General features: G+C 43.0%; 1 protein-coding gene across 1 annotated transcript in view; it reads left to right on the top strand.

Moving 5' to 3' along the window:
- Positions 1–454: 454 nt before the first annotated feature.
- LOC110524273 (carbohydrate sulfotransferase 8-like) overlaps positions 455–26,924 on the top strand; it is an 83,346-nt gene continuing 56,876 nt past the window's right edge. Inside the window, exons 1-2 of the mRNA XM_021603766.3 lie at positions 455–759; positions 19,473–19,702. Of these exons, the coding sequence (XP_021459441.3) occupies positions 19,504–19,702 (199 nt within the window). The 5' untranslated portion in view covers positions 455–759; positions 19,473–19,503. The remainder of the gene's footprint in view (positions 760–19,472; positions 19,703–26,924) is intronic.

Below are 26,924 nucleotides of genomic sequence, written 5' to 3'. Positions count from 1 at the left end.
ACAGACAGTGGTTTTCAGGTTTAAAACAAAGCTTTATCTCAAGCAAAGGACACAGCACTCATTCGCACAAGACAGTTTTATTTTTTTGGCCATTCCAAAGAAAAGTGAAGGTGAAAGATCAACAATGAAATGTTCTAGTTTCTTATTTTACGGTACTTTCCACAATACATTTTATATGATAGACTCAAAAATACATATAGCCTATTTGAAAGGATTATGCGCCTATAAAATGTACACTTGATGCATTCGTCATGGACCGCCTGCTACATTAGACAGCAGGTAGATATCAGATGGAAAAAAAATCGAATCATGTAGATTCGCCGCGTGTGCGGGCTATTATTGTAGCGGTTGCTTGGCAGTGCCGGCAGTATCAGCGGCATAGCTTTCCCACGGGACTGCCAGGGACGTAGAGAGCAAAAAATAGCAGCAAGGAGATGCGGGCGGCGAGCGCTGCGCGCCACTCACACATTTGGCAAAATGCCCTTGTAGTCTACTTCTCTCACCCTCGAGCTACTCTGCAGCCCTCACTAGCACTAATAATTGATTTCAGCAGACACAACCAAAAAGGTGACTGAGTTACTGGAAGGTATGGCGAGAAGCAATGAGGTACATTTGGTGAAAATGGTATTTGCAAACATATGCGAAATCTGAGTTTTCAGTCGTGATGCTAAATCAACAACCTCGAGCGGGAGGAAATTGACTCTACAGACACGCGCGAGCTCTTCTCAGCGTCCAAGCCTGATGGTGATTGCAACCGAGGTGAGTTGGGAAATAACACCTTATTACCACGTTATTACAATGTTATATACAATGTTATAGGCCATCACCTATGTATGCTGAAATGGTCCGTGTATATTTTTCGGTAACTACTGTATGTGAAAACCAGGCTATCTGAATGAGAAAAGAATGAGCTTTTATTTTGTATTGTTTTGTATTTCGAAATAATTTCAACAAAAGAGGAAATGATATGTTTTGCATGCATACCAAACACTGCATTGTGTTACGGCTTCTATAGGATAAAACTACTTGTAGGCTGCTTTATTTGTTCACATTTTCCTGATTTTTCATTTGACATTTCACTGTGGAATGGCATTGTGCATAAGTTCTCTGGAGATATGGGAGATATGTTAAATAAATACCTTCATTGAAATTAAATTGAAAGACTTCCTGATAGTCAGTCAGTCAGTCCCCATGTTACGCAAACACCCAGTTTATATGTGAACCTAGCAAGCTGAAGGATATACAGCCATGTCAAGTTTCATTCATTGCCATAGGTTTAGATTAAGAAATCATATCATGATTGTTTGCCAGGCATTGGCTGTGCGGCACTATTCAGAGGAAGAAGACATCAATATCTCCAAAGTGTCTCTCTTTGACAGCTCACAGAAGGGACTGGGGATTGAGCCATAAAGAATCTAACACATATCATATCCCCTCTGTCATGAATGAAGAGTAGTGGTGGAGAGAGAGAGCGAAAGAGAGAGGACCTATCCCCACTGTCATGAATAAAGACTGAGAGAGAGTGGTAGAGAGAGAGAGGAAAGGGGATAGTCGTCTTTCACCCGTCCCCTCTGTGAAAAGTACACTTGAATGACCTGTCCTGAATGGAGAGTAGTGGTAGAGAAAGGAGACAGAGGGGATACAAACAGATATCATCCCTGTCGTGAATGGAGAGTAGTGGTAGAGAGGGAACGAGAGGAGAGGGGATATACATCCTTTCACTTCTTCCTGTCTCCTCTGTCAAAAGAAGACGTGAATGACCTGCGCTCTGATCACACTGAATTATTTCTCTCCTCCTGGCTATAAATAGTCTCATCCTCTCTGTGCTGTGGGCACCTCATGGCCCCTGGCCTGGGAATCTGTGTACTCCGGTCAGGGCTGTGCATCTGTGGAATCTGCACAAACACTCACACACACACACACACACACACACACACACACACACACACACACACACACACACACACACACACACACACACACACACACACACTGCAGTTGGTACACTGTAAGAGCAGTGAACTATGCCGGTCTGTACAGTGATGACCAATCTTAACAATTACACAGAAAACGTTATATATCATGACAGTATTAGCCAATTCGTCATGAGCTGATATATGTTATGGTACTATGGTAGTGGTGGTAGTATTTTAGAGACTACTGATAGCATATAGCTTCCTAAATGGCATTACATTAACTATAGCACCACAGCATGAGCTGGAAATACCAAGCTTAATTTCAAACCCACTTTCTTTGAAGTGTGCTGTTCACTAAATCTGTATTAGGATTCAGTTATCATAAAGACCTTTAAAAGGTTAGTGTATTACGCCCCCTCTCACAGAGGAAAATGTATACTTCCATCTTCCTCTAATGAGGAAAGCGACACGACTTGATTGTTCGTCTGGGATGTGAAATAATCCCCCCAAAGAACTGAGATCCGTTAATGATACATTGTAAAAGATCCCCTTACGTCAGACGCAGAAAGAAAGGTGACGCAGCTGCTTGTTTTGTTGTCTCTCCAAGTCAACATAACCTGGCCCAGAGAGTAGCAGCAGCGTCAACCCACAAAGACCTTTACTGTCACTAGATTGTGGTTGTTTGGTGGGACGGGACTGGACAGAGGTGATCCGGATGGATTCATGCGTGTGTCACCAAATGGCACTCTGCTCCCTTTTGTCGTCCACTACTTTTGACCAGGGCCCGTAGGGCTCTCGTCAAACGTGGCGCAATCGACCCTAGTCAAAAGTTGTGCACTATATAGGGAATAGGGTGCCATTTGGGACGCTGCATCTTGGTTAGGAATGTGAGGTGTTCAATGGCTTCCTCCCATTTGGAGGAATCAAGACTCTCCAGGGATCCCTGATGCATATTTTAGCACTATCCTAATAGATGCTAAGCGTCCTCAGAGAGCTGTGATGTTTTAGAACAAGTCATTTCTAGTGCTTTAATGTGAAGTGGAGTTACTTTAGCTCCTCTCCTCTCAAGTTGTCTGTGTTTGTTTTGGTTGACTATGTTCCTATGAATTCCTTTGAAGGGTTCCAAGCTCTCCGGAAACCAAAATGAATTATATTTTAGAGACTAAGGAAGAAGCTGATTTACAGTGCCTCCAGAAAGTATTCATGCCCATCGACTTATTCCACATTTTGTTGTCTTACAGCCTGAATTCAAAATGAATTAAAAAAAAGATATAGTCTCACCCATCTACACACAATACCCCATAATGACAAAGTGAAAACATGGCCTTATGTTTTAGGTTGTTGTCCTGCTGAAAGGTGAATTCATCTCCCAGTGTCTGGTTTATTACGTCCTTAATGATTACAAGCATACCCATAACATGATGCAGCCACCACTATGCTTGAAAATATGAACAGTGTGTCACGTGTGCTCCCTCCCCAGCCTCTAGGTTACCAGGCTGCTCGTTACGGTGCACACCTGTCACCATCGTTACGCGCACCTGCGTGTCATCAGACTCACTTGGACTCCATCACCTCCTTGATTACCTGCCCTATATCTGTCACTCCCTTTGGTTCCTTCCCCAGGCGTCATTGTTTCTGTTTCCGTCTGTTTCCGTTTCATGTCTGTGCATTGTTCATGTTTCTTGTTTTGTTTATTAAATTAGCGCACACGTTACACAGTGGTACACAGTGGTAGTAATGTGTTGTATTGGTTTTGCCCCAAACATAGCATTTTTATTCAAGATAAAAAGTTAATTGTTTTGCCATATTTTTTTGCACTATTACTTTAGTTCCTTGTTTCAAACAGGATACATGTTTTGGAACATTTTTATTCTGTTCAGTCTTTCTTCTTTTCACTCTGTCAGTTAGGTTAGTATTGTGGAGTAAATAAAATGTTGTTTATCCATTCTCAGTTTTCTCCTATCACAGCCATTAAACTCTGACTGTTATAAAGTCATCATTGGCCTCATGGTGGAATCCTTGAGTAGTTTTCTTCCTCTCCAGCAACTAAGTTAGGAAGGACACTTGTATCTTTGTAGTGACCGGGTGTATTGATACACCATCAAAAGGGTATTTAATAACTTCACCATGCTCAAAGGGATATTCAATGTCTGCTTTTTTTAAATTTTTTACCCATCTACCAACAGGTACCCTTTGCGAGGCTTTGGAAAACCTCCCTGGTCTTAGTGATTGAATCTGTGTTTCAAATTCACTGTTTGACTGAGGAAACTACAGAAACTATATTTATTTATACAAAAGTATATGGACACCCCTTCAAATGAGTGGATTTGGCTATTTCTGTCACACCTGTCGCTGACAGGTGTGTAAGAACTTGACTAGCCCTGACCTCAACCCCTTCAAACACCTTTGGGATGAATTGGAACACCGACTGCGAGCCAGGCCTTATCGCCCAACATCAGTGCCCGACCTCACTAATGCTCTTGTGGCTGAATGGAAGCAAGTCCCTGCAGCAATGTTCCAACATCTAGTAGAAATCCTTCCCAGAACAGTGTAGGCTGTTATAGCAGCAAAGGGGGGACCAACTTCATATTAATGCCCATGGTTTTGGAATGAGACGTTTGACAAGCAGGTGTCCACATACTTTTGGTAATGTAGTGTAATTTTATGTGTGGGCTACAGAAATGAGGTAGTCATTAAAAAATCATGCAACTTATTATGTGACTTGTTAAGCTCATTTTTACTCCTGAACTTAATTAGGCTTGCCATACGAAAGTGGTTAAATACTTATTGATTCAAGACCTTTCAGCTTTACATTTTTTTTTAAATTAATTTGTAAACATTTCTTAAAACAGAATTCCACTTTGACATCATGGGATATTGTGTGTAGGCCAGTGACACAACAAAATGTGGAAAAAGTCAAGAGGTGTGAATAGTGAGGCCGTGTTGTGTAATCACTTGGGTTCCATTTCAGGCATGGACACACTTTATTGATTGACAGTGTCAATTGCTTTTCATCTGAGAATCCATCTGACAAATACCACTGAGTAGGAGCTGACATTTTTCTGTTGATACAAGAACATTATTACATTTTTCTCAAGGCTGAATCCTAACTCTGTCGTTCAACTCTATTGTTAATGGAAAATTGCCTCGTTGCTAGAATCATTTGACTCTATTCAGTAGCTCATAGTTTGACGTGAGGATGAATCTGTGAAATGACATTAGCAGTTTTCTAATCACGGACCTTTGTCTGACCTTGACACATTTATTAGGAAGAGCTGTTGATTAGGAAGAGCTGTGGTGCTTTGTGATAAAAGAAACAGCATCCAGTCTTTCTCTTCTCCTCTCTTCCATAAAGGGCTTTCATATGGTGGCAACAAAGCAATAAAGCCCAAACTACAGGAAAATGTATCATATTGACTCATACTGGAATACACTATATATCTTATAAAGGAAAATAGCTTGGTTGAAATGATTCAGTCTTCAGAGTTCACGAAAGGGTACAAGCTGGGTACAAGGGTTCAAGTACAACTTCTTTCAGATCAGGATGCTATACCATGTATGGAACTTGAGTGCAAGAAAAAGTGATGTTAAAATAGTGTTTTCCAAAGCAATTTGATAACTGTGCCGCTTTCAATTTCCGCGCTCCCTTGGGAGCATGACATGACGTTAATTCACACTAACCTAATGTAGCCAGGCGTACAAGAAACGCCTAAAACTAGATCCCCGACATTCTGGTCTTGACGAGAAGAGAGAAAAAAACTGTCAGGGGAGGTTCCCTTCTGAACTGTTCAGCCAATCCATTAAATGTGAAGGGGGAGTTAAGTCGGAATGTAGCCTTCGAAACAGGCACTCTTCCATCCTGAAAACTGGAACTTACAGTTGTTTGCAACTCCGCTAAGGCTAATTCACAGTGATTTATTTCCCTTTTTCATTCCCCAACCTTATTTAGCATGGCTAAATGTTATCCAAAATCACACGAAATGGCAAAAATGATATGAAAGAAGAATAGAAAGAATAATATAGCTGCAAGCAGCATTGAACCTGTAGCTGGCTGATGGGCAAGCTGATGTCACGACTTCCGCCGAAGTCGGCCCCTCTCCTTGTTCGGGAGGTGTTCGGCGCTCGACATCACCGACCTTCTAGCCATCGCTGATCCATTTTTCATTTTCCATTGGTTTTGTCTTGTCTTCCTTCGCACCTGGTTCCAATCCCATCAATGACATGTTGTGTATTTAACCCTCTGTTTCTCCTCATGTACTTGTCGGTGATTGTTTGATTGTATGTTATGTTCTGGTGTGCGACGGGTTTTGTACCCACTTTTATTATTTTGTATATTTTGGTTTTCAGAGTTTTGTGAGTACTTATTAAACGACTCCGTTTATACTAAGTTTGTTCTCCTGCGCCTGACTTCCCTGCCACCAGCACACACCCATTACAGAATCACCGACCTGAAACTATGGAGTCAGCAGGAGAAGGTACCCCAACCAGTGAGGTGGAGGAGCGCATCCAGGAGCATGCAGTTATGCTTCACCATCTTGGCGCCGCCATGGATCACGTTGTCCAGACAATGGACCGTTGGGAGAGACAGGGAGTTCTTCCAGCGCCTTCACCAGCACAACCAGGGTCTCTCCTGAGCGCCCCTTTCCCGCCTGAACCCTGTGGGATCTGTCTCTCCTTGCCCCAGGAGTACGACGGGGGGGCTGCGAACTGCCAGGGGTTCTTATTGCAATTAGACCTCTATCTGGCCACCGTCCACCTGGCTCCATCGGGCTGTGAGAGGGTGTCCTCGTCTCGTGCCTCACCGGGAAAGCCCTGGAGTGGGCCAACGCCATGTGGAGAGAGGGAGTTGCGACGTTGGCTGCCGGCGCGGGATGGAACAACAGGACCCTGATCGACCATTACCGCTGCAGTCTACGTGAGGACGTCCGTCGGGAGCTGACCTGCAGAGACACCACCCTCACGTTTGACCAGCTGGTGGACCTGTCCATCCAGCTGGACAACCTGCTGGGTACTCGCGGACGTTCAGATCGGGGTCTGGTGGTTCCATCCTCCCGCACCCCCTCTCCGATACCCATGGAGCTGGGAGGGGCGGTGCGCAGGGAGACCGGAGGGGGTTCCCGCTCGTGCACCATCTGTGGCGCAGAGGTCACACTGTCGATCGGTGCCGGGTTGGTCCCTCTAGGTATCGAGGCAGCAGGCAGGGTGAGCCGGCACTATTCTCACCCAGAGCCCTCTGTTGCACATATGTTTGTGTCTGTCACGTTCCCTGAGTTTTCCCCACATTCCCAGTATAAGGAGCTCGTCGATTCAGGCGCGGCTGGGAATTTTATTGATAGAGCTTTAGCCTATAGTTTAGGGATCCCCATCGTTCCTGTGGATGTGCCCTTCCTCGTTCACGCCTTAGATAGTCGACCATTAGGGTCAGGGTTGATTAGGGAGGTCACCACGCCTTTGGGCATGGTGACGCAGGGGGTTTATACGGAGAGAATTAGTCTCTTCCTTATCGACTCTCCTGCGTTTCCCGTGGTGCTGGGCCTACCCTGGTTAGCTTGTCATAACCCCACTGTTTCTTGGCCACAGAGGGCTCTCACGGGGTGGTCGCGAGAGTGCTTAGGTAGGTGTTTAGGGGTTCCGTTGGTGCTACTACGGTGGAGAGTCCAGACCAGGTCTCCACCATGCGCATTCCCCCTGAATATACCGATTTGGCTCTCGCCTTCTCTAAGAAGAAGGCGACTCAATTACCACTCCATCGACGGTGCGATTGTGCGATTGATGTCCTGGTAGACGCTCCACTTCCCAGGAGTCACGTGTATCCCCTCTCACAGGTGGAGACGGAGGCTATGGAAACATATGTCTCCGAATCCCTGCGTCAGGGGTACATTCGGTCCTCCACTTCACCTGCCTCCTCAAGTTTATTTTCTGTGAAGAAGAAGGAGGGAGGTCTGCGCCCGTGTATTGACTATCGGGGTCTGAATCAGATCACTGTGAGGTATAGTTACCCGCTACCTCTCATAGCCACAGCGATAGAGTCAATGCACAGGACGTGCTTCTTCACCAAATTAGATCTCAGGAGCGCTTACAACCTGGTGTGTATCCGAGAGGGAGACGAGTGGAAGGCGGCTTTCAGTACCACCTCTGGGCACTATGAGTACCTTGTCATGCCGTACGGGTTGATGAATGTGCCATCAGTCTTCCAAGCCTTTGTAGACTATATTTTCAGGGACCTGCAAGGACAGAGTGTAGTGGTGCGCAGAGTGCTTGGTCACCTGTTGGAGCATGACCTGTACGTCAAGGCTGAGAAATGCCTGTTCTTCCAACAGTCCGTCTCCTTCATAGGGTATCGCATTTCCACTACAGGGGTTGCGATGGAGAGTGACCACATTGCAGCCGTGCGTAATTGGCCGACTCCCACCACGGTAAAGGAGGTGCATCGGTTCTTAGGGTTTGCCAACTACTACCTGAGGTTTATCCGGGGTTTTGGTCAGGTAGCGGCTCCCATTACCTCACTGCTGAAGGGGGGCCCGATGCGCTTGCAGAGATCAGCTGAGGCGGACAGGGCTTTTAGTCACCTGAGGGCTCTGTTTACCTCGGCTCCCGTGTTGGCCCATCCGGATCCCTCTTTGGCGTTCAGAGTGGAGGTGGACGCGTCTGAGGCTGGGATAGGAGCTGTGCTCTCTCAGCGCTAGGGTACGCCACCAATTCTCCGCCCCTGTGCCTTCTTCTCAAAGATGCTCAGCCCGGCGGAGCGAAACTATGATGTGGGGGACCGGGAGCTTGAAGGCGTGGAGACATTGGCTTGAGGGGGCTAGACACCCTTTTCTCATCTGGACTGACCACCGCAATCTGGAGTACATTCGGGTGGTGAGGAGACTGAACCCTCGCCAGGCAAGGTGGGCCATGTTTTTCATCCATTTTGTGTTTACCCTTTCCTACAGACCAGGCTCCCAGAATGTTAAGGCAGACGCATTGTCCCGGCTGTATGACACAGAGCAGCGGTCCATGGATCCTACTCCCGTACTCCCCGCCTCTTGCCTGGTGGTGCCGGTAGTGTGGGAGCTGGACGCAGACATTGAGCAGGCGTTATGTGCAGAGCCCGCTCCCCTCCAGTGTCCAGCTGGGCGTCTGTACGTTCCATCTGCCGTCCGCGACCGGCTGATCTATTGGGCCCACACGTCACCCTCCTCTGGTCATCCTGGCATCGGTCGGACAGGGTGCTCTGTCTTAGTGGGAAGTACTGGTGGCCCACTTTGGCTAAGGATGTGAGGGTTTATGTTTCCTCCTGCTCGGTGTGCGCCCAGTGTAAGGCTCCTAGGCACCTGTACAGAGGTAAGTTACAACCCTTACCCGTTTCACAACGGCCGTGGTTGCACCTGTCGGTAGATTTCCTGACCGATCTTCCTCCTTCACAGGGTAACACCACGATCCTGGTCGTTGTGGATCGTCTCGTCGTCTCCTCCCTTTGCCCGGTCTCCTTACGGCCCTACAGACTGCGGAGGCCCTGTTTACACACGTCTTCCGGCGCTACGGTGTGCCTGAGTATATAGTGTCTGATAGGGGTCCCCAGTTTACGTCGAGGGTCTGGAGGGCGTTCATGGAATGTCTGGGGGTCTCGGTCAGTCTTACCTCAGGTGTTCACCCCGAGAGTTAAGGGCAGGTGGAGAGAATTAACCTCTCTGGGATATGTGGGACGTCCCACCTGGCCAAAAGCCAGTGAAAATGCAGAGCGCCAAATTCAAATAAATTACAATAAAAATCTAACTTTCATTAAATCACACATCAAGATAGCAAATTAACGCTACACTTGTTGTGAATCCAGCCAACATGTCAGATTTCAAAAAGGCTTTTTCGGCGAAAGCAAATGATGCTATCATCTGAGGATAGCACCATAGTAAACAAAGAGAGAGAAGCATATTTCGACCCTGCAGGCGCGACACAAAACGCAGAAACAAAAATATAATTCATGCCTTACCTTTGACGAACTTCTTTTGTTGGCACTCCAATATGTCCCATAAACATCACAAATGGTTATTTTGTTAGATTAATTCCGTTGATATATATCCAAAATGTCCATCTATTTGGCGCGTTTGATCCAGAAAAACACTGGTTCCAACTTGTGTCTACAAAATATCTCAAAAGTTACCTGTAAACTTTGCCAAAACATTTCAAACTCCTTTTGTAATACAATTTTAGGTATTTTTTAACGTAAATAATAGATCAAATTGAAGACGGGATGATCTGTGTTCAGAACAGGAGGAAAACAAACTGTAGCTAGCTTGCTGGTCACGCACCTCTATCTAACAGTACACTTCAAGTTACCCTCGTTCAAGATGACCGTACTTCTTCATTACACAAAGGAAAAACCTCAACCAATTTCTAAAGACTGTTGACATCCAGTGGAAGCGATAGGAACTGCAAGAAAGTCCCTTAGAAATCTGGATTCCCAATGAAACCCATTGAAAAGAGAGTGACCTCAAAAAAAACATCTGAATGGTTTGTCCTCAGGGTTTCGCCTGCTAAATAAGTTATGTTATACTCACAGACATGATTCAAACAGTTTTAGAAACTTCAGAGTTTCTATCCAAATCTACTAATAATATGCATATCTTATCTTCTGGGGATGAGAAGCAGGCAGTTGAATTTGAGCATGCATTTCATCTGGACGTGAAAATACTGCCCCCTGTCACCAAGAAGTGAACCAGGATGTGGGTAGTTTTCTTATTGCCAGGACCGGCCGGGAGAGTGTGCAGCGTTCGTGCCCTGGTCAGAGATGGCCCAGAACTCGCTCCGCCACTCCTCCACTAATCTATCTCCCTTCCAGTGTGTACTGGGGTATCAGCCCATTCTGGCTCCTTGGCATCAGAGTCAGACCGAGGCTCCTGCGGTGGACGACTGGTTCCGGTGCACGGAGGAAACATGGGACGCCGCCCATGTCCACCTTCAGCGCGCCGTGCTGCGCCAGAAAGTTGGCGCAGACCATCACCGCACCGGGGGACCGGGTCTGGCTCGCGACCCGAAACCTGCCACTCTGCCTGCCCTGTCGGAAGCTGGGCCCGCAGTTTGTGGGGCCATTTAAAGTCCTGAGGAGAGTGAACGAGGTTTGTACAGGTTACAGCTTCCGCCCGATTACCGCATTAACCTCTCGTTCCAGGCCGGTGGTGGCTGGCCCGCTCCAGGAGTCTGAGGTGCGGGAGGTTCCGCCAACCCTTCTGGACATCGAGGGGGCCCCGGCGTACTCCGTTCGTTCCATACTGGAATCGAGACATCCGGCGAGGGGCCTTCAGTACCTTGTGGACTGGGAGTGGTATGGTCCGGAGGAGAGATGCTGGGTTCCGGGGGAGGACGTGTTGGATCCTTCCATGCTGCGAGAGTTCCACCGTCTCCATCCGGATCGCCCTGCGCCTCGCCCTCTGGGATGTCACCAAGGTCGGCTGGAGGGGGGGGGGGGGGGGTACTGTCACGAAGTCGGTCCCTCTCGTTGTTCGGGCGGTGTTCGGCGGTCGACGTCACCAACCTTCTAGCCATCGCTGATCCATTTTTCATTTTCCATTGGTCTTGTCTTCCGTCACACCTGGTTCCAATCCCATCAATGACATGTTGTGTATTTAACCCTCTGTTTCTCCTCATGTACTTGTCGGTGATTGTTTGATTGTATGTTATGTTCTGGTGTGCGACGGGTTTTGTACCCACTTTTATTATTTTGTATATTTTGGTTTTCGGGGTTTTGTGAGCACTTATTAAACGACTCCGTTTATACCAAGTTCGTTGTCCTGCGCCTGACTTCCCTGCCACCAACACACATCCATTACAGCTGAAAGAGACAGTTGCATGACAATTGAAAACACTAATGTGCAAGTTTCAAGTTGTTAGAGCAAATATAATTTGAGTTATTAGGGTTTAATTGAGGACGCACATATATATATATATATATATATATATATATATATATATATATATATATATTTTTTTATATACAAAGACTCGGTAGTATCGGTAGTGCATTGATTCTTGAAGAATATAATTTATAAATGCCTCATGAGCTTAGTTCAACTGTCACACTCCTTGAGAACCCAAAATATAAGCTTGTTTTTCTCCAATGTTTGTAAACATTGTAAATGTAAACAAACACTGTATAGCCTCATAACATGGTTAAAACAATACTTTTGATATCATGGATGGACAGTCCTTGCATCCATAGCTCTGTCTATTAATCTGAGAGTGGTTACATTTCTCCAGCAGTTTTCAGTAGCGATCAAAGCATGCCATTCCATTTATTTTTCAACTCGAATCAATGAGCCCAATTAGTCCTCCATGATAACAAAACCCAAACTTTTGAACGGAAGTATATATATATATATATATATATTTACAAGTCAAAAAATGGATGTAGCAACTACAGATTGCCCCTTTAAGTCTATCAAAAGGGTGTGAGTTCGAGCATGTGTCCATTAGGCCTATGGATTTCTTTATTTATTAGCATGAATTAGATTGAGCAATAAACCCCCCACTTTTAATCCATTGGCTAGGATCTGTACAATGCAGCTGTTGCAATAGCGCATTTTCACTTGCTGTCCTCTGGTTTCAAAAACAATGATTGATTGGCAGTTTAATCTTCTTAAATTAAACCATTATTGGTTTCAAATACACATTTAGATTTGTGAACAGCCACCCACAACAACCACAACAATCACAATCTGCATGTGATTCACATCAATGCGCTAAATAGATATCAATAATAAGTGATATCCATATCGCCATAGGCTACGCCACTGTGGTCATCCTTACCTCCAAGCGTTTATTCAAATTGGATAATCTTTGGACCCCGACAGCAGTTGCACCATTGGAAGACATAGCCTACAAAAGCCTATTCCTGCGCTTTCCCACGATCGATCAAACACATTTGGTGTCGTGATAGTGGTCTATGACTTGTGGTCAGACTCGCTCAGGTGGAACAAATTTAAACTTGCAAATTTAGTCAATGCTGATTTGAATGTCATTGAGAAAACAGTGTGTCAAATATTTTTTTTCACCGCAAACATTCTTTCTGAATGTAAAAGTAATCCTTGAACTAGTTTTTCAAAAGTATCTAATCTGATTGCACATTTTTTTTGCTCGTAATGTAACGGATTACAGTTACAGTTTTTCGAGTGATCCCTTACATGTAACGGATTGTATCCGTTACTCCCCAACCCTGCCTACCGGCGAACACTAAACAAAAACTCAAAATAAGAATTATTCTATAAACTTCTCGTTCACCATAGAGGGTTTATTGGAGCTGTCTTTTGTGACTGTGATTTATAAAAGTGTGCTTCAAAACAACGTACATTTGTGATTGCAAGGCATAGAAATAAAGTAAATTCTTGATCTAGATCTAGTCCTTTTGCGGCTGTAACTAGACCTTGTTTTAAGAGATCAAGAAGTAATCTTATTTATATGCCTAGCAATCACAAATGTACATTGTTTTAAGCACACTTTTATAGATCTATGGTTGAACGAGAGGCTTGTATAATCATGATTCTTTCAAGTTGTTTGTTTATCGTTGGCCGTCAGGGGGCTGCGAGTGCTGTGAACGACTCTTGGCGGAACGCTTGACTGCCGCGAGGGAGATTAGCACAATGCCGTTTGCAAACTGCAAGAAGGCCCCCAAACGATTAGTTCTCAAACTCAAGTTTGTTGAGCAGAGGCAGGCTGAATGTCCATCGATAACATTCAATAATCAATTAATTGCATTCATTCTGACACCATGTGATGAATTATCAGTTCCAAACATATCGATTTTCTTTTCTATGTTGCATGCAGCATAATCTAGTTTCCTGCACGCACATACTCTATGATAGACAGTTGGTACATACTGTATGATAGGCAGTTGGCGCAGACTGTATGTTAGACAGTTGGTGCATACTGTATGATAGACAGTTGGTGCATACTGTATGATAGACAGTTGGTGCATACTCTATGATAGACAGTTGGTGCATACTCTATGATAGACAATTGGTGCATACTGTATGATAGACAGTTGGTGTATACTGTATGTTAGACAGTTGGCGCCGACTGTATGATAGACAGTTGGTGCATACTGTATGATAGACAGTTGGTGCATACCCTATGATAGATAGTTGGTGCATACTGCATGTCAGACAGTTGGTACATACTGTATGATAGACAGTTGGCGCATACTGCATGTTAGACAATTGGTGCATACTGTATGATAGACAGTTGGTGCATACTGTATGATAGACAGTTGATGCATACTGTATGATAGACAGTTGGTGCATACTGTATGTTAAACAGTTGGTGTATACTGTATGATAGACAGTTTGTGCATACTGTATGATAGACAGTTGGTGCATACTCTATGATAGACAATTGGTGCATACTGTATGATAGACAGTTGGTGCATACTGCATGTTAGACAATTGGTGCATACTGTATGATAGACAGTTGGCGCATACTGCATATTAGACAATTGGTGCATACTGTATGATAGACAATTGGTGCATACTGTATGATAGACAGTTGGTGCATACTGTATGATAGACAGTTGATGCATACTGTATGATAGACAGTTGGTGCATACTGTATGTTAAACAGTTGGTGTATACTGTATGATAGACAGTTTGTGCATACTGTATGATAGACAGTTGGTGCATACTCTATGATAGACAATTGGTGCATACTGTATGATAGACAGTTGGTGCATACTGCATGTTAGACAATTGGTGCATACTGTATGATAGACAGTTGGCGCATACTGCATGTTAGACAATTGGTGCATACTGTATGATAGACAGTTGGTGCATACTGTATGATAGACAGTTGGTGCATACTGTATGTTAAACAGTTGGTGTATACTGTATGATAGACAGTTTGTGCATACTGTATGATAGACAGTTGGTGCATACTCTATGATAGACAATTGGTGCATACTGTATGATAGACAGTTGGTGCATACTCTATGATAGACAGTTGGTGCATACTGTATGATAGACAGTTGGTGCGTACTGTATGATAGACAGTTGGTACATACCCTATGATAGACAGTTGGTGCATACTCTATGATAGACAGTTGGTGCATACTCTATGATAGACAGTTGGTGCATACCCTATGATAGACAGTTGGTGCATACTGTATGATACACAGTTGGTGCATACTCTATGATAGACAGTTGGTGCATACTGTATGTTAGACAGTTGGCGCATAATATATGTTAGACAGTTTGTGCATACTGTATGATAGACAGTTGGTGCATAATATATGTTAGACAGTTTGTGCATACTGTATGATAGACAGTTGGTGCATACTCTATGATAGACAGTTGGTGCATACTGTATGTTAGACAGTTGGCGCATAATATATGTTAGACAGTTTGTGCATACTGTATGATAGACAGTTGGTGCATAATATATGTTAGACAGTTTGTGCATACTGTATGATAGACAGTTGGTGCATACTCTATGATAGACAATTGGTGCATACTGTATGATAGACAGTTGGTGCATACTCTATGATAGACCGTTGGTGCATACTGTATGATAGACAGTTGGTGCATACTGTATGATAGACAGTTGGTGCATACTGTATGTTAAACAGTTGGTGTATACTGTATGATAGACAGTTTGTGCATACTGTATGATAGACAGTTGGTGCATACTCTATGATAGACAATTGGTGCATACTGTATGATAGACAGTTGGTGCATACTCTATGATAGACAGTTGGTGCATACTGTATGATAGACAGTTGGTGCGTACTGTATGATAGACAGTTGGTACATACCCTATGATAGACAGTTGGTGCATACTCTATGATAGACAGTTGGTGCATACTCTATGATAGACAGTTGGTGCATACCCTATGATAGACAGTTGGTGCATACTGTATGATACACAGTTGGTGCATACTCTATGATAGACAGTTGGTGCATACTGTATGTTAGACAGTTGGCGCATAATATATGTTAGACAGTTTGTGCATACTGTATGATAGACAGTTGGTGCATAATATATGTTAGACAGTTTGTGCATACTGTATGATAGACAGTTGGTGCATACTCTATGATAGACAGTTGGTGCATACTGTATGTTAGACAGTTGGCGCATAATATATGTTAGACAGTTTGTGCATACTGTATGATAGACAGTTGGTGCATAATATATGTTAGACAGTTTGTGCATACTGTATGATAGACAGTTGGTGCATACTCTATGATAGACAATTGGTGCATACTGTATGATAGACAGTTGGTGCATACTCTATGATAGACCGTTGGTGCATACTGTATGATAGACAGTTGGTGCATACTGTATGATAGACAGTTGGTGCGGCCTGTATGATATACTGTTGGCACATACTCTATGATAGACAGTTGGTGCATACTGTATGTTAAACAGTTGGTGCATACTGTATGATAGACAGTTGGTGCATACTCTATGATAGACAATTGGTGCATACTGTATGATAGACAGTTGGTGCATACTGTATGATATACAGTTGGTGCATACTCTATGATAGACTGTTGGCGCAGACTGTATGATAGACAGTTGGTGCATACTCTATGATAGACCGTTGGTGCATACTGTATGATAGACAGTTGGTGCATACTCTATGATAGACAGTTGGTGCATACTGTATGATAGACAGTTGGTGCATACTGTATGTTAAACAGTTGGTGCATACTGTATGATAGACAGTTGGTGCATACTCTATGATAGACAATTGGTGCATACTGTATGATAGACAGTTGGTGCATACTGTATGATATACAGTTGGTGCATACTCTATGATAGACTGTTGGCGCAGACTGTATGATAGACAGTCGGTGGTTGGAACGCATATTTATCCTGCTGTTTTCATTGCGGCCAGCAAAGGTCAAACAAACTACTAAAATGAACAAATCACTCGGAGAAGAGAAACTTGACTATCAAGCCAGTAAAAAGAGCCGTTCAAAAATAACAAATTGTTTGCCAACTGCACATCACTAATGTCAGCTAAGGAAATGATGAATCCATCTTCATTCTCTGAACATATAATATTACATTTCATGATGTGGAGCCCAGCTGCAAGCGATAGTACAGTACAGTACATTGTGCTCTGTATCCTCTATGTGCATGTTTATCTAGCAATATGTTTGTTGACCTCTAAATGAACTGAGGTGAGGTAAAGTTTACATTATGGCCAAGAACAGCAGAACGTAAGAACTGTGAATAAGCATCTAAACTGCAATTGTATCACTTTTTATTTTTGCCCTTCACGACCACCGGTTGGTTAACTCTTAAAGGGGAACTCCAACCACAAACTACACTGGGAGATATAGGCTAGGCCTTCTTGCAGAGAAACAGGCTTCAAACCACTACTGTTGAGCAGTTTGTCATGAAATGACGATGGCGAATCACACAAGTTTGTCTTTTTTATTTTCTCTTGTTTTTCCTCCAATAGAGCTTTGTACACGGATCCAAACCAATAACTCATTGGTAGTATTGCAGCAGCAGACAGCACAAGCTGCGCTCATCGGACCCACCCATTTTGTTCTTCAAATTATAACAGTGAGAGTCACAATATTGATACAGCAAATGTGTTCTGAGTGGTTCAATATGACCAATCGTTTCCTATTTCAGAGTGCTGATGATCCATCTCTGGGATATATGGTGCGGGGATCCGCTGTGTGATGGATGGATGGATGTAATCCTTGAGCTGTGGTTGTCTGTAGGTCATGTCATCAGATAACCCCAGACCTTGGTGCGAAAACTATTTGAAATCATTTCAAAAACTTTATCGGGGCTTAATTGAGCTTGGCTGGTGCACCGGAACCAATATAACAGTCCAATAAAACAATGTACAAACCCTGCCCATCTGGTACTCCAGGCAGGCTAACGCATACTCTGTGTGTGTGTGTGTGTGTGTGTGTGTGTGTGCGTGCGTGCATGTGCGTGTGTGTGTGTGTGTGTGTGTGTGTGGAGATGCAGACTGGATTGTGTTTCTCTGTCAGGAGTTCTCCTTCAGGAGAACGTTATTACTCTAACATTGTCAGACTGTCCATTCAGTCTTGTAATGCTTACCTGTTAGACATTTATCACCTGACCCCCCCCCCCCCCACACCCCCTGCCCCCTCCTAATGTTTCTAATCACAGTTCATTATCATCATAATTATTAAATAATGCAATCAAAATAACATGTATTATGTATCAACTTAGTCACGTGACAGTATAATTACAATTTATATTATTTTATTATATGCTCTTTATGAGCTCAGTGCGCTGCCTGCTTATTGAAAATGAACTCAATCTTGTGCTGAGAACAATAAAATAGTTGGTTCAGAGGTGCTACTTAATTAGCAGGATGAGATTGATTTCCATTGTCAAAGCCTTCTGCTCGATGACTGTGAAGGGTGGGTGCACACTTGCACATTTCATTTGCATGAACAAAATAACTGGTATAGAGCTTGGATGTATTGTAAGGAAATTATGAAATAGAATGATAAAATATGTGGGCCAAGCCATAACCATGTGAACGAATATTCTAAATACTATTTCTATCTAAGTATAAATGTAAATGTTCCTAGTGACTTAAACCATAGAGCTTAAATCAACAAAGCACAACCACATGGAGCTAATTAGTATAATTGCCAAATCCAACACCAAATGGCATCCACCCGGGAGGGAACTTTGACTTGAATGGGAATGCCCATTTGATCCATTTTAATCTATGGGCTACACAAGAGGGAAAAGCAATCACCACTAGAAGAAGAGGGTGGTTGGATTCCAGGGAAAAGCAATCAACACCCAATACAAAAAAACCTGATGAAGCATGGGATAGGTGTAGGGATGTTTTTTTTTTACCCAGAATTGTCTCGTTTCAGGAGACATCCTAATCACACCTACCGTAGTTGAACGTACATATGTGTGTGCCTATGCATACCTGTGTGTATGTGGGTGTTTGTGGACACCTGATTTGTAAAGCTAGTCACACCTGCTGAGTATTCTTTGAGTGTGCGCCAGAGAGACAGATGTGCTCTACCTGGCCTCTTGGGAATAAGAAACCCGCAGTCAGCAGGACGTTCTTCAAGGTTCCTGGATAGTAAACACACACACCCACCCACACTGACACGTGCTGTATTACTAACAATATTCACTCTTGGCTCTAACCACCTCTTTTCCCTGCAGACTCAACTCTCACTGCATCCAACACCAATCTGTGAAAGTACTCACAGTATTCACACTGCCAATCTGCTTGTCGCAAATAAATAATTGCCTCTCTAGATTGTGTTTTAATTGGGCATCTCCAGTCTATTTGACCACAACCTTACTGTATGCTTTGTTTTTACAAATTACACTCCTGATCTATTTTCACAAACCAATGGTCATTTTACAGTCTGTTGCCTCTGATCATATCTGGTGTAATTCACTGCACTCGTTTGCAATTTGAATACACAGCGTTATTCATTTGCTGTTACCTATTACGTATTCATTGTGACTAGCCTATTTGCTTTTCTGCTGTTGCCATGTCTTTTTTAAAAACTATGTGCCGCAAATAATGTAACTATTACTCTCTCCCCGCCACAGGTTCCTGTGGCAGGGCTGAGGCTGAGCAGGTATGCTCTTGGGGGAGTGTAGATGTACCAGTAGGCTACTGGAGGCTCTGTGTGGCAGGAGGAGGGTGAGGGTGTCGATCATGAAGCTTCCCTGCTCCTTCTACTGCTCCCTCTGGTTCCTCCTGCTCTTGGGGGCCGGGTCTTTACTCCTCCTCGTACACCTCCAGGACCTCTCAGACATGCTCCAACAGCAGACCCCAGGTAACTTTGTGGGTGAGTGGGGATGTAGGTGAAGGTGTGTATGTGTGTGTGCGCGTGTGTTTGTTAGTTTGTTTATTGGTATAGGCAGTAATGAAAGAGAGCATGGTAGAGACAAATACAAGTAGACATAGACAAGTGTAGGGTGCGTGATGCGGGTGTCGGTGTATCTCCACATAGCTTTACTGATCTCAGATTAGATCATGCCATTAGAGTTTAGTTGTTTTTTGTGTCACAAACAATCAACACAGGAAAAAAAAGATGGGTGTGCATACAAACTGAAACAGAAAATACATTGGGAAGCATGTTTGGTATCATAAATGTCCAGTAAATGATAGCTTCTGGTCAATAGGAATACCATTGTCGCAATAGGAATACCATTGTCGCAATAGGAATACCATTGTCGCAATAGGAATACCGTTGTCAGAGCGATCATGATAGATAAGCTATTTCAAATTTGATCACTTTTGTGCTCTACTATATTGCTGTGCTGTACTATGTCTATTCCCTGCTGTGTAATCACAAGTGGATGCTATGATCTCTGTGGCAAAAGCGTCTCTAGTAATAACAGCCACTTACTGGGAGCCAGCTGAGATTTCTGGGGCTGATTTGTTCTACTTATTGTCTGACACAGATGGGTGACGTAGAACCCAGACAGAGTCGGAGTGGATATACAGTTGAAGTCGGAAGTTTACATACACTTAGGTTGGAGTCATTAAAACTTGTTTTTCAACCACTCCACACATTTCTTGTTAACAAACTATAGTTTTGGCAACTCGGTTAGGACATCTATTTTGTGCATTTTTCCAACAATTGTTTACAGACAGATTATTGGGTCTTCCAAATGGACCCAAATGGGTCTTCCAAATGGACAATGACCCCAAGCATACTTCCAAAGTTGTGGCAAAATGGCTTAAGGACAACAACGTCAAGGTATTGGAGTGGCCATCACAAGGCCGTGACCTCAATCCTATAGAAAATTTGTGGGCAGAACTAAAAAAGTGTGTGCGAGCAAGGAGGCCTACAAACCTGACTCAGTTACACCAGCTCTGTCAGGAGGAATAGGCCAAAATTCACCCAACTTATTGTGAGAAGCTTGTGGAAGGCTACCCGAAACGTTTGACCCAAGTTAAACAATTTAAAGGCAATGCTACAAAGTACTAATTGAGTGTATCTAAACTTCTGACCTACTGGTTATGTGATGAAAGAAATAAAAGCTGAAATAAATAATTCTCTCTATTATTCTGACATTTCACATTCTAAAAATAAAGTGGTGATCCTAACTGACAGGGAATTTTTACTAGGATTTTATGTTAGGAATTGTGAAAACGGAGTTTAAATGTATTTGGCTAAGGTGTATGTAAACTTCCGACTTCAACTGTAACTCTCTTTGGTATTTGTCACACCCTGACCATAGTTTACTTTGTATATTTCTATGTTGTGGTTGGTCAGGGTGTGATCTGAGTGGGCATTCTATGTTACATGTCTAGTTTGTCTAGTTCTATGTTCGGCCTGATATGGTTCTCAATCAGAGGCAGGTGTTCGTCATTGTCTCTGATTGGGAACCATATTTAGGTAGCCTGGGTTTCACTGTGTGTTTGTGGGTGATTGTTCCTGTCTATGTGTTTTCACCAGATAGGGCTGTTTAGGTTTTCGTTACGTTCATCACGTTCTTTATTTTGTAGTGTTTGTATTGATTCGTGTTTTACGTTTGTTCATTAAAACATGGATCGCAATCTACACGCTGCATTTTGGTCCGACTCTCCTTCTCATACAGAAAACCGTTACAGTATTGAATCTGGCTCAGTGTTGTGCTTTTGGTATCTTGTTAAGTTACGTGACTTTGCAGTTATCCTCCCATTTGTTGGGATTTGGTGCAGTAATGAAGAGAATATGTTCGAAATACATGCGGTTAAGATGGCACACCTCGTTTGTGGAATAGAATAATAATATCTGTGTTCGTTGACAAGAAAAGGCTGAAAAGCAGATCAGTGAAAGAAAAATACATTGGAAAATGACCGAGTTAGTAAATTACACATCACAGATCAATATAATGGCATAAAATAAGAAACATATCAGAATCCATGTTTAAATAGCCTATATTTGAGAACCATCAGTAGGAAATACATAACACCCTGAAATTGGTTTGTGATGTCTTTATTGAAATTTGCTATGGTTTCCCCCTTTTGAATCCTTCACGGATGCAATAGATTAAACAAATGCAGACGTTCAATAATTCTATAACCCATGTAAGGAAATTGACATAGAGGGAGGGTGTAATTGTCAAAGTGAGAGTACAGTGCGATTCCAGTACCATTGTTGTTATGCTTCTGTTGTTGCCTCATGAAATACTAAATAAATAAATCAAATTACTGTTGTGGAAATGTCCTGTATTACCAAATCATGAGAGAGCAAACCACACACAAGTCGGAGTTATCATAAAGTCCATCTTTAATTACAGTGCCTTGCGAAAGTATTCGGCCCCCTTGAACTTTGCGACCTTTTGCCACATTTCAGGCTTCAAACATAAAGATATAAAACTGTATTTTTTTGTGACGAATCAACAACAAGTGGGACACAATCATGAAGTGGAACGACATTTATTGGATATTTCAAACTTTTTTAACAAATCAAAACTGAAAAATTGGGCGTGCAAAATTATTCAGCCCCCTTAAGTTAATACTTTGTAGCGCCACCTTTTGCTGCGATTACAGCTGTAAGTCGCTTGGGGTATGTCTATCAGTTTTGCACATCGAAAGACTGAAATTTTTTCCCATTCCTCCTTGCAAAACAGCTCGAGCTCAGTGAGGTTGGATGGAGAGCATTTGTGAACAGCAGTTTTCAGTTCTTTCCACAGATTCTCGATTGGATTCAGGTCTGGACTTTGACTTGGCCATTCTAACACCTGGATATGTTTATTTTTGAATCATTCCATTGTAGATTTTGCTTTATGTTTTGGATCATTGTCTTGTTGGAAGACAAATCTCCGTCCCAGTCTCAGGTCTTTTGCAGACTCCATCAGGTTTTCTTCCAGAATGGTCCTGTATTTGGCTCCATCCATCTTCCCATCAATTTTAACCATCTTCCCTGTCCCTGCTGAAGAAAAGCAGGCCCAAACCATGATGCTGCCACCACCATGTTTGACAGTGGGGATGGTGTGTTCAGCTGTGTTGCTTTTACGCCAAACATAACATTTTGCATTGTTGCCAAAAAGTTCAATTTTGGTTTCATCTGACCAGAGCACCTTCTTCCACATGTTTGGTGTGTCTCCCAGGTGGCTTGTGGCAAACTTTAAACGACACTTTTTATGGATATCTTTAAGAAATGGCTTTCTTCTTGCCACTCTTCCATAAAGGCCAGATTTGTGCAATATACGACTGATTGTTGTCCTATGGACAGAGTCTCCCACCTCAGCTGTAGATCTCTGCAGTTCATCCAGAGTGATCATGGGCCTCTTGGCTGCATCTCTGATCAGTCTTCTCCTTGTATGAGCTGAAAGTTTAGAGGGACGGCCAGGTCTTGGTAGATTTGCAGTGGTCTGATACTCCTTCCATTTCAATATTATCGCTTGCACAGTGCTCCTTGGGATGTTTAAAGCTTGGGAAATCTTTTTGTATCCAAATTCGGCTTTAAACTTCTTCACAACAGTATCTCGGACCTGCCTGGTGTGTTCCTTGTTCTTCATGATGCTCTTTGCGCTTTTAACAGACCTCTGAGACTATCACAGTGCAGGTGCATTTATACGGAGACTTGATTACACACAGGTGGATTGTATTTATCATCATTAGTCATTTAGGTCAACATTGGATCATTCAGAGATCCTCACTGAACTTCTGGAGAGAGTTTGCTGCACTGAAAGTAAAGGGGCTGAATAATTTTGCACGCCCAATTTTTCAGTTTTTGATTTGTTAAAAAAGTTTGAAATATCCAATAAATGTCGTTCCACTTCATGATTGTGTCCCACTTGTTGTTGATTCTTCACAAAAAAATACAGTTTTATATCTTTATGTTTGAAGCCTGAAATGTGGCAAAAGGTCGCAAAGTTCAAGGGGGCCGAATACTTTCGCAAGGCACTGTATATGAGTTTCACCATAGCCCTGTGACTCTCAAATCAATTCAGTGTCATAAATGCTTACAAAACAGTCCTTGGTATCATTTATAGCCAAGACACACCCATCAAAACTCACATGACGAATAACAGATCTTAGGAACATTATACAAATAACCTTTTACCAGAAAAAGGAGTATCCCATAATTTATAGCATTAGCTATACATTATCGTTCAGTTTGGTCTCCTAAACCAAAGCTCTTATCTTGTTCTTGGTACCACTTAGAACCAAAAACATTACTTCATCCAATGGCATATATCAAATACACCCCCTCCTGGACAAGCTTACAGAGAGATGTGACTGGCACACAGACATTGTGGAGCCAACCTAACTGGTTCCCCATTAATCACCCCATCCCTTCACATGGTTTAGGAATAGTTTACAGACACATTCACAGATAAGACAAACCTGACCTCTCCCCTCTCTGGGCCCAAGTAACTCTACCCACATAAGCTTATGAAAATGAATAAAACATGTTTATAAATGTTACCTAAAGAATTCTGATTCTGCCACAACATTACCCAGACGTTAGCAAACTTGGAGACAGACTAAATATACTTGTTTGCGACTAAGTGATTAGCATGCCACTAGTTGATTTAGCTAAACAACTACTTTTTTATTTTACCTTTATTTAATCAGGTAGGCCAGTTGAAAACAAGTTCTTATTTACAACTGCAACCTGGCCAAGATAAAGCAAAGCAAAGCAGTGCAACAAAAACAACACAGAGTTACACATGGGATTACAAACGTACAGTCAATAACACAATAGAAAAATCTAAAAAACAGTGTGTGCAAATGTAGTAAGATTAGGGAGGTAAGGAAATAAATAGGCCATAGTGGCGAAATAATTACAATTTAGCATTAACACTGGAGTGATAGATGATGATGTGCAAGTAGAGATACTGGGGTGCAAAAGAGCAAAAATAAATAATAATATGGGGATGAGGTAGTTGGGTGGGCTATTTACAGATGGGCTGTGTACAGGTGCAGTGATAGGTAAGCTGCTCTGACAGCTGATGCTTAAAGTTAGTGAGGGAGATATAAGTCTCCAGCTTCAGTGATTTTTGCAATTCGTTTCAGTCATTGGCAGCAGAGAACTGGATGGAAAGGCGGCCAAAGGAGGAGTTGGCTTTGGAGATGACCAGTGAAGTATACTTGCTGGAGCACGAGCTACGGGTGGGTGTTGCTATGGTGACCAGTGAGCTGAGATAAGGCGGGGCTTTACCTAGCAAAGACGTATAGATGCCCTGGAGCCAGTGGGTTTGTCGATGAATATGAAGCGAGAGCCAGCCAACGAGAGCATACAGGTCGCAGTGGTGGGTAGTATATGGGGCTTTGGTGACAAAACGGATGGCACTCTGATAGACTACACCTAATTTGCTGAGTAGAGTGTTATAGGCTATTTTGTAAATGACATTGATGAAGTCAAGGATCGGTAGGATAGTGTGGTGGTTAATTTCTTTACTATCAAATGAGGAGAGACAAACTTATCACACAAGTCAGAGTTATACTTAAACTTAATCTTTAATCACTTATTAATAAGGGAGCAGGTCAATACAATGCACGCACACATATCAAGTGAATCGATTGAGTGCTCTACGATAATGATGGCTGGTCATGTCTGGTCGACGATTCACGCTCAGATGATTCGTTGAGAGCCCCGAGACAAATGTACAAAGGTATTTTATTGCCAAGATACACCCTTTTCAACCTACATGACGAACAACAGATATATAGAATGGGTCACAAGGTTAAGATTTGTATGAAAGATACCTATAATACATAGCAGACAGTATCTGCTGTGTCAACAGTTTTCATTGTGTAGAGACCAGTGTCTGGCCCGATATAGAACAGAAACATTAACTCATGCTCTGGATTGCTCTTTAGGTGTTATCATAAAAATACATCGTAAATTTCCTGTCATCTCCCAGAGGCCCATCCTGAGTAGAACACACACACAACAGTTATAAGAATACTCTATTCTGTTGCATAAAAACAACCATTTGATGCAATAAAAGTATTATAACATAGTCTTGCAATTTTTCACCACAATAGTCAGTTTTACTATTTTTAGTTGTCCACATATTCACATAGTCAGAACCGTCCAGAGTAGTGATGATAGTCGGGCGGGTGGGTGCGGGCAGCGATCGGTTGAAAAGCATGCATTTAGTTTTACTAGCATTTAAGAGCAGTTGGAGGCCACGGGGCGGCAGGGTAGCCTAGTGGTTAGAGCGTTGGACTAGTAACCGGAAGGTTGCAAGTTCAAATCCCCGAGCTGACAAGGTACAAATCTGTCGTTCTGCCCCTGAACAGGCAGTTAACCCACTGTTCCTAGGCCGTCATTGAAAATAAGAATTTGTTCTTAACTGACTTGCCTGGTTAAATAAAGGTAAAATAAAAAAAATAAAAAAAAAACGGAAGGAGTGTTGTATGGCATTGAAGCTTGTCTGGAGATTTGTTAACACAGTGTCCAAAGAAGGGCAAGAAGTATACAGAATGGTGTAGTCTGCGTAAAGATGGATCAGAGAGCAATCACCAGCAGCAAGAGCGACATCATTGATATTTTCTGAGAAAAGAATCGGCCCGAGAATTGAACCCTGTGGCACCCCCATAGAGATTGCCAGAGGTCCGAACAACAGACCCTCTGATTTGACACGCGGAACTTTATCTGAGAAGTAGTTGGTAAACCAGGCGAGGCAGTCATTTGAGAAACCAAGGCTGTTGAGTCTGCCGATAAGAATGGTGTGATTGACAGAGTCGAAAGCCTTGGCCAGGTCGATGAAGATGGCTGCACAGTACTGCCTTTTCTTGATGGCAGTTAGGATATTTGTTTAGGACCTTGAGTGTGGCTAAGGTGCACCCATGACCAGCTCGGAAACCAGATTGCATAGGGAGAAGGTGCGGGGGGATTCAAAATGGTCGGTGATCTGTTTGTTAACTTGGCTTTCAAAGACTTTATAAAGGCAGGGCAGGATGGATATAACAGTTTGGGTTTAGATTGTCTCCCCCTTTGAAGAGGGGGATGACCACGGCAGCTTTCAATCTTTAGGGATCTCAGACAATACGAAAGGGAGGTTGGCTAGTAATAGGGGTTGCAACAATTGCGGCGGATAATT

Source organism: Oncorhynchus mykiss, chromosome 1 (genome assembly GCF_057628025.1).
Source record: "Oncorhynchus mykiss isolate SJ-2025 chromosome 1, ASM5762802v1, whole genome shotgun sequence".
Lineage (NCBI taxonomy): Eukaryota > Metazoa > Chordata > Actinopteri > Salmoniformes > Salmonidae > Oncorhynchus > Oncorhynchus mykiss.
Note: the sequence above shows the minus strand (reverse complement) of the source record. Positions and strands in the feature narration are given on the sequence as shown.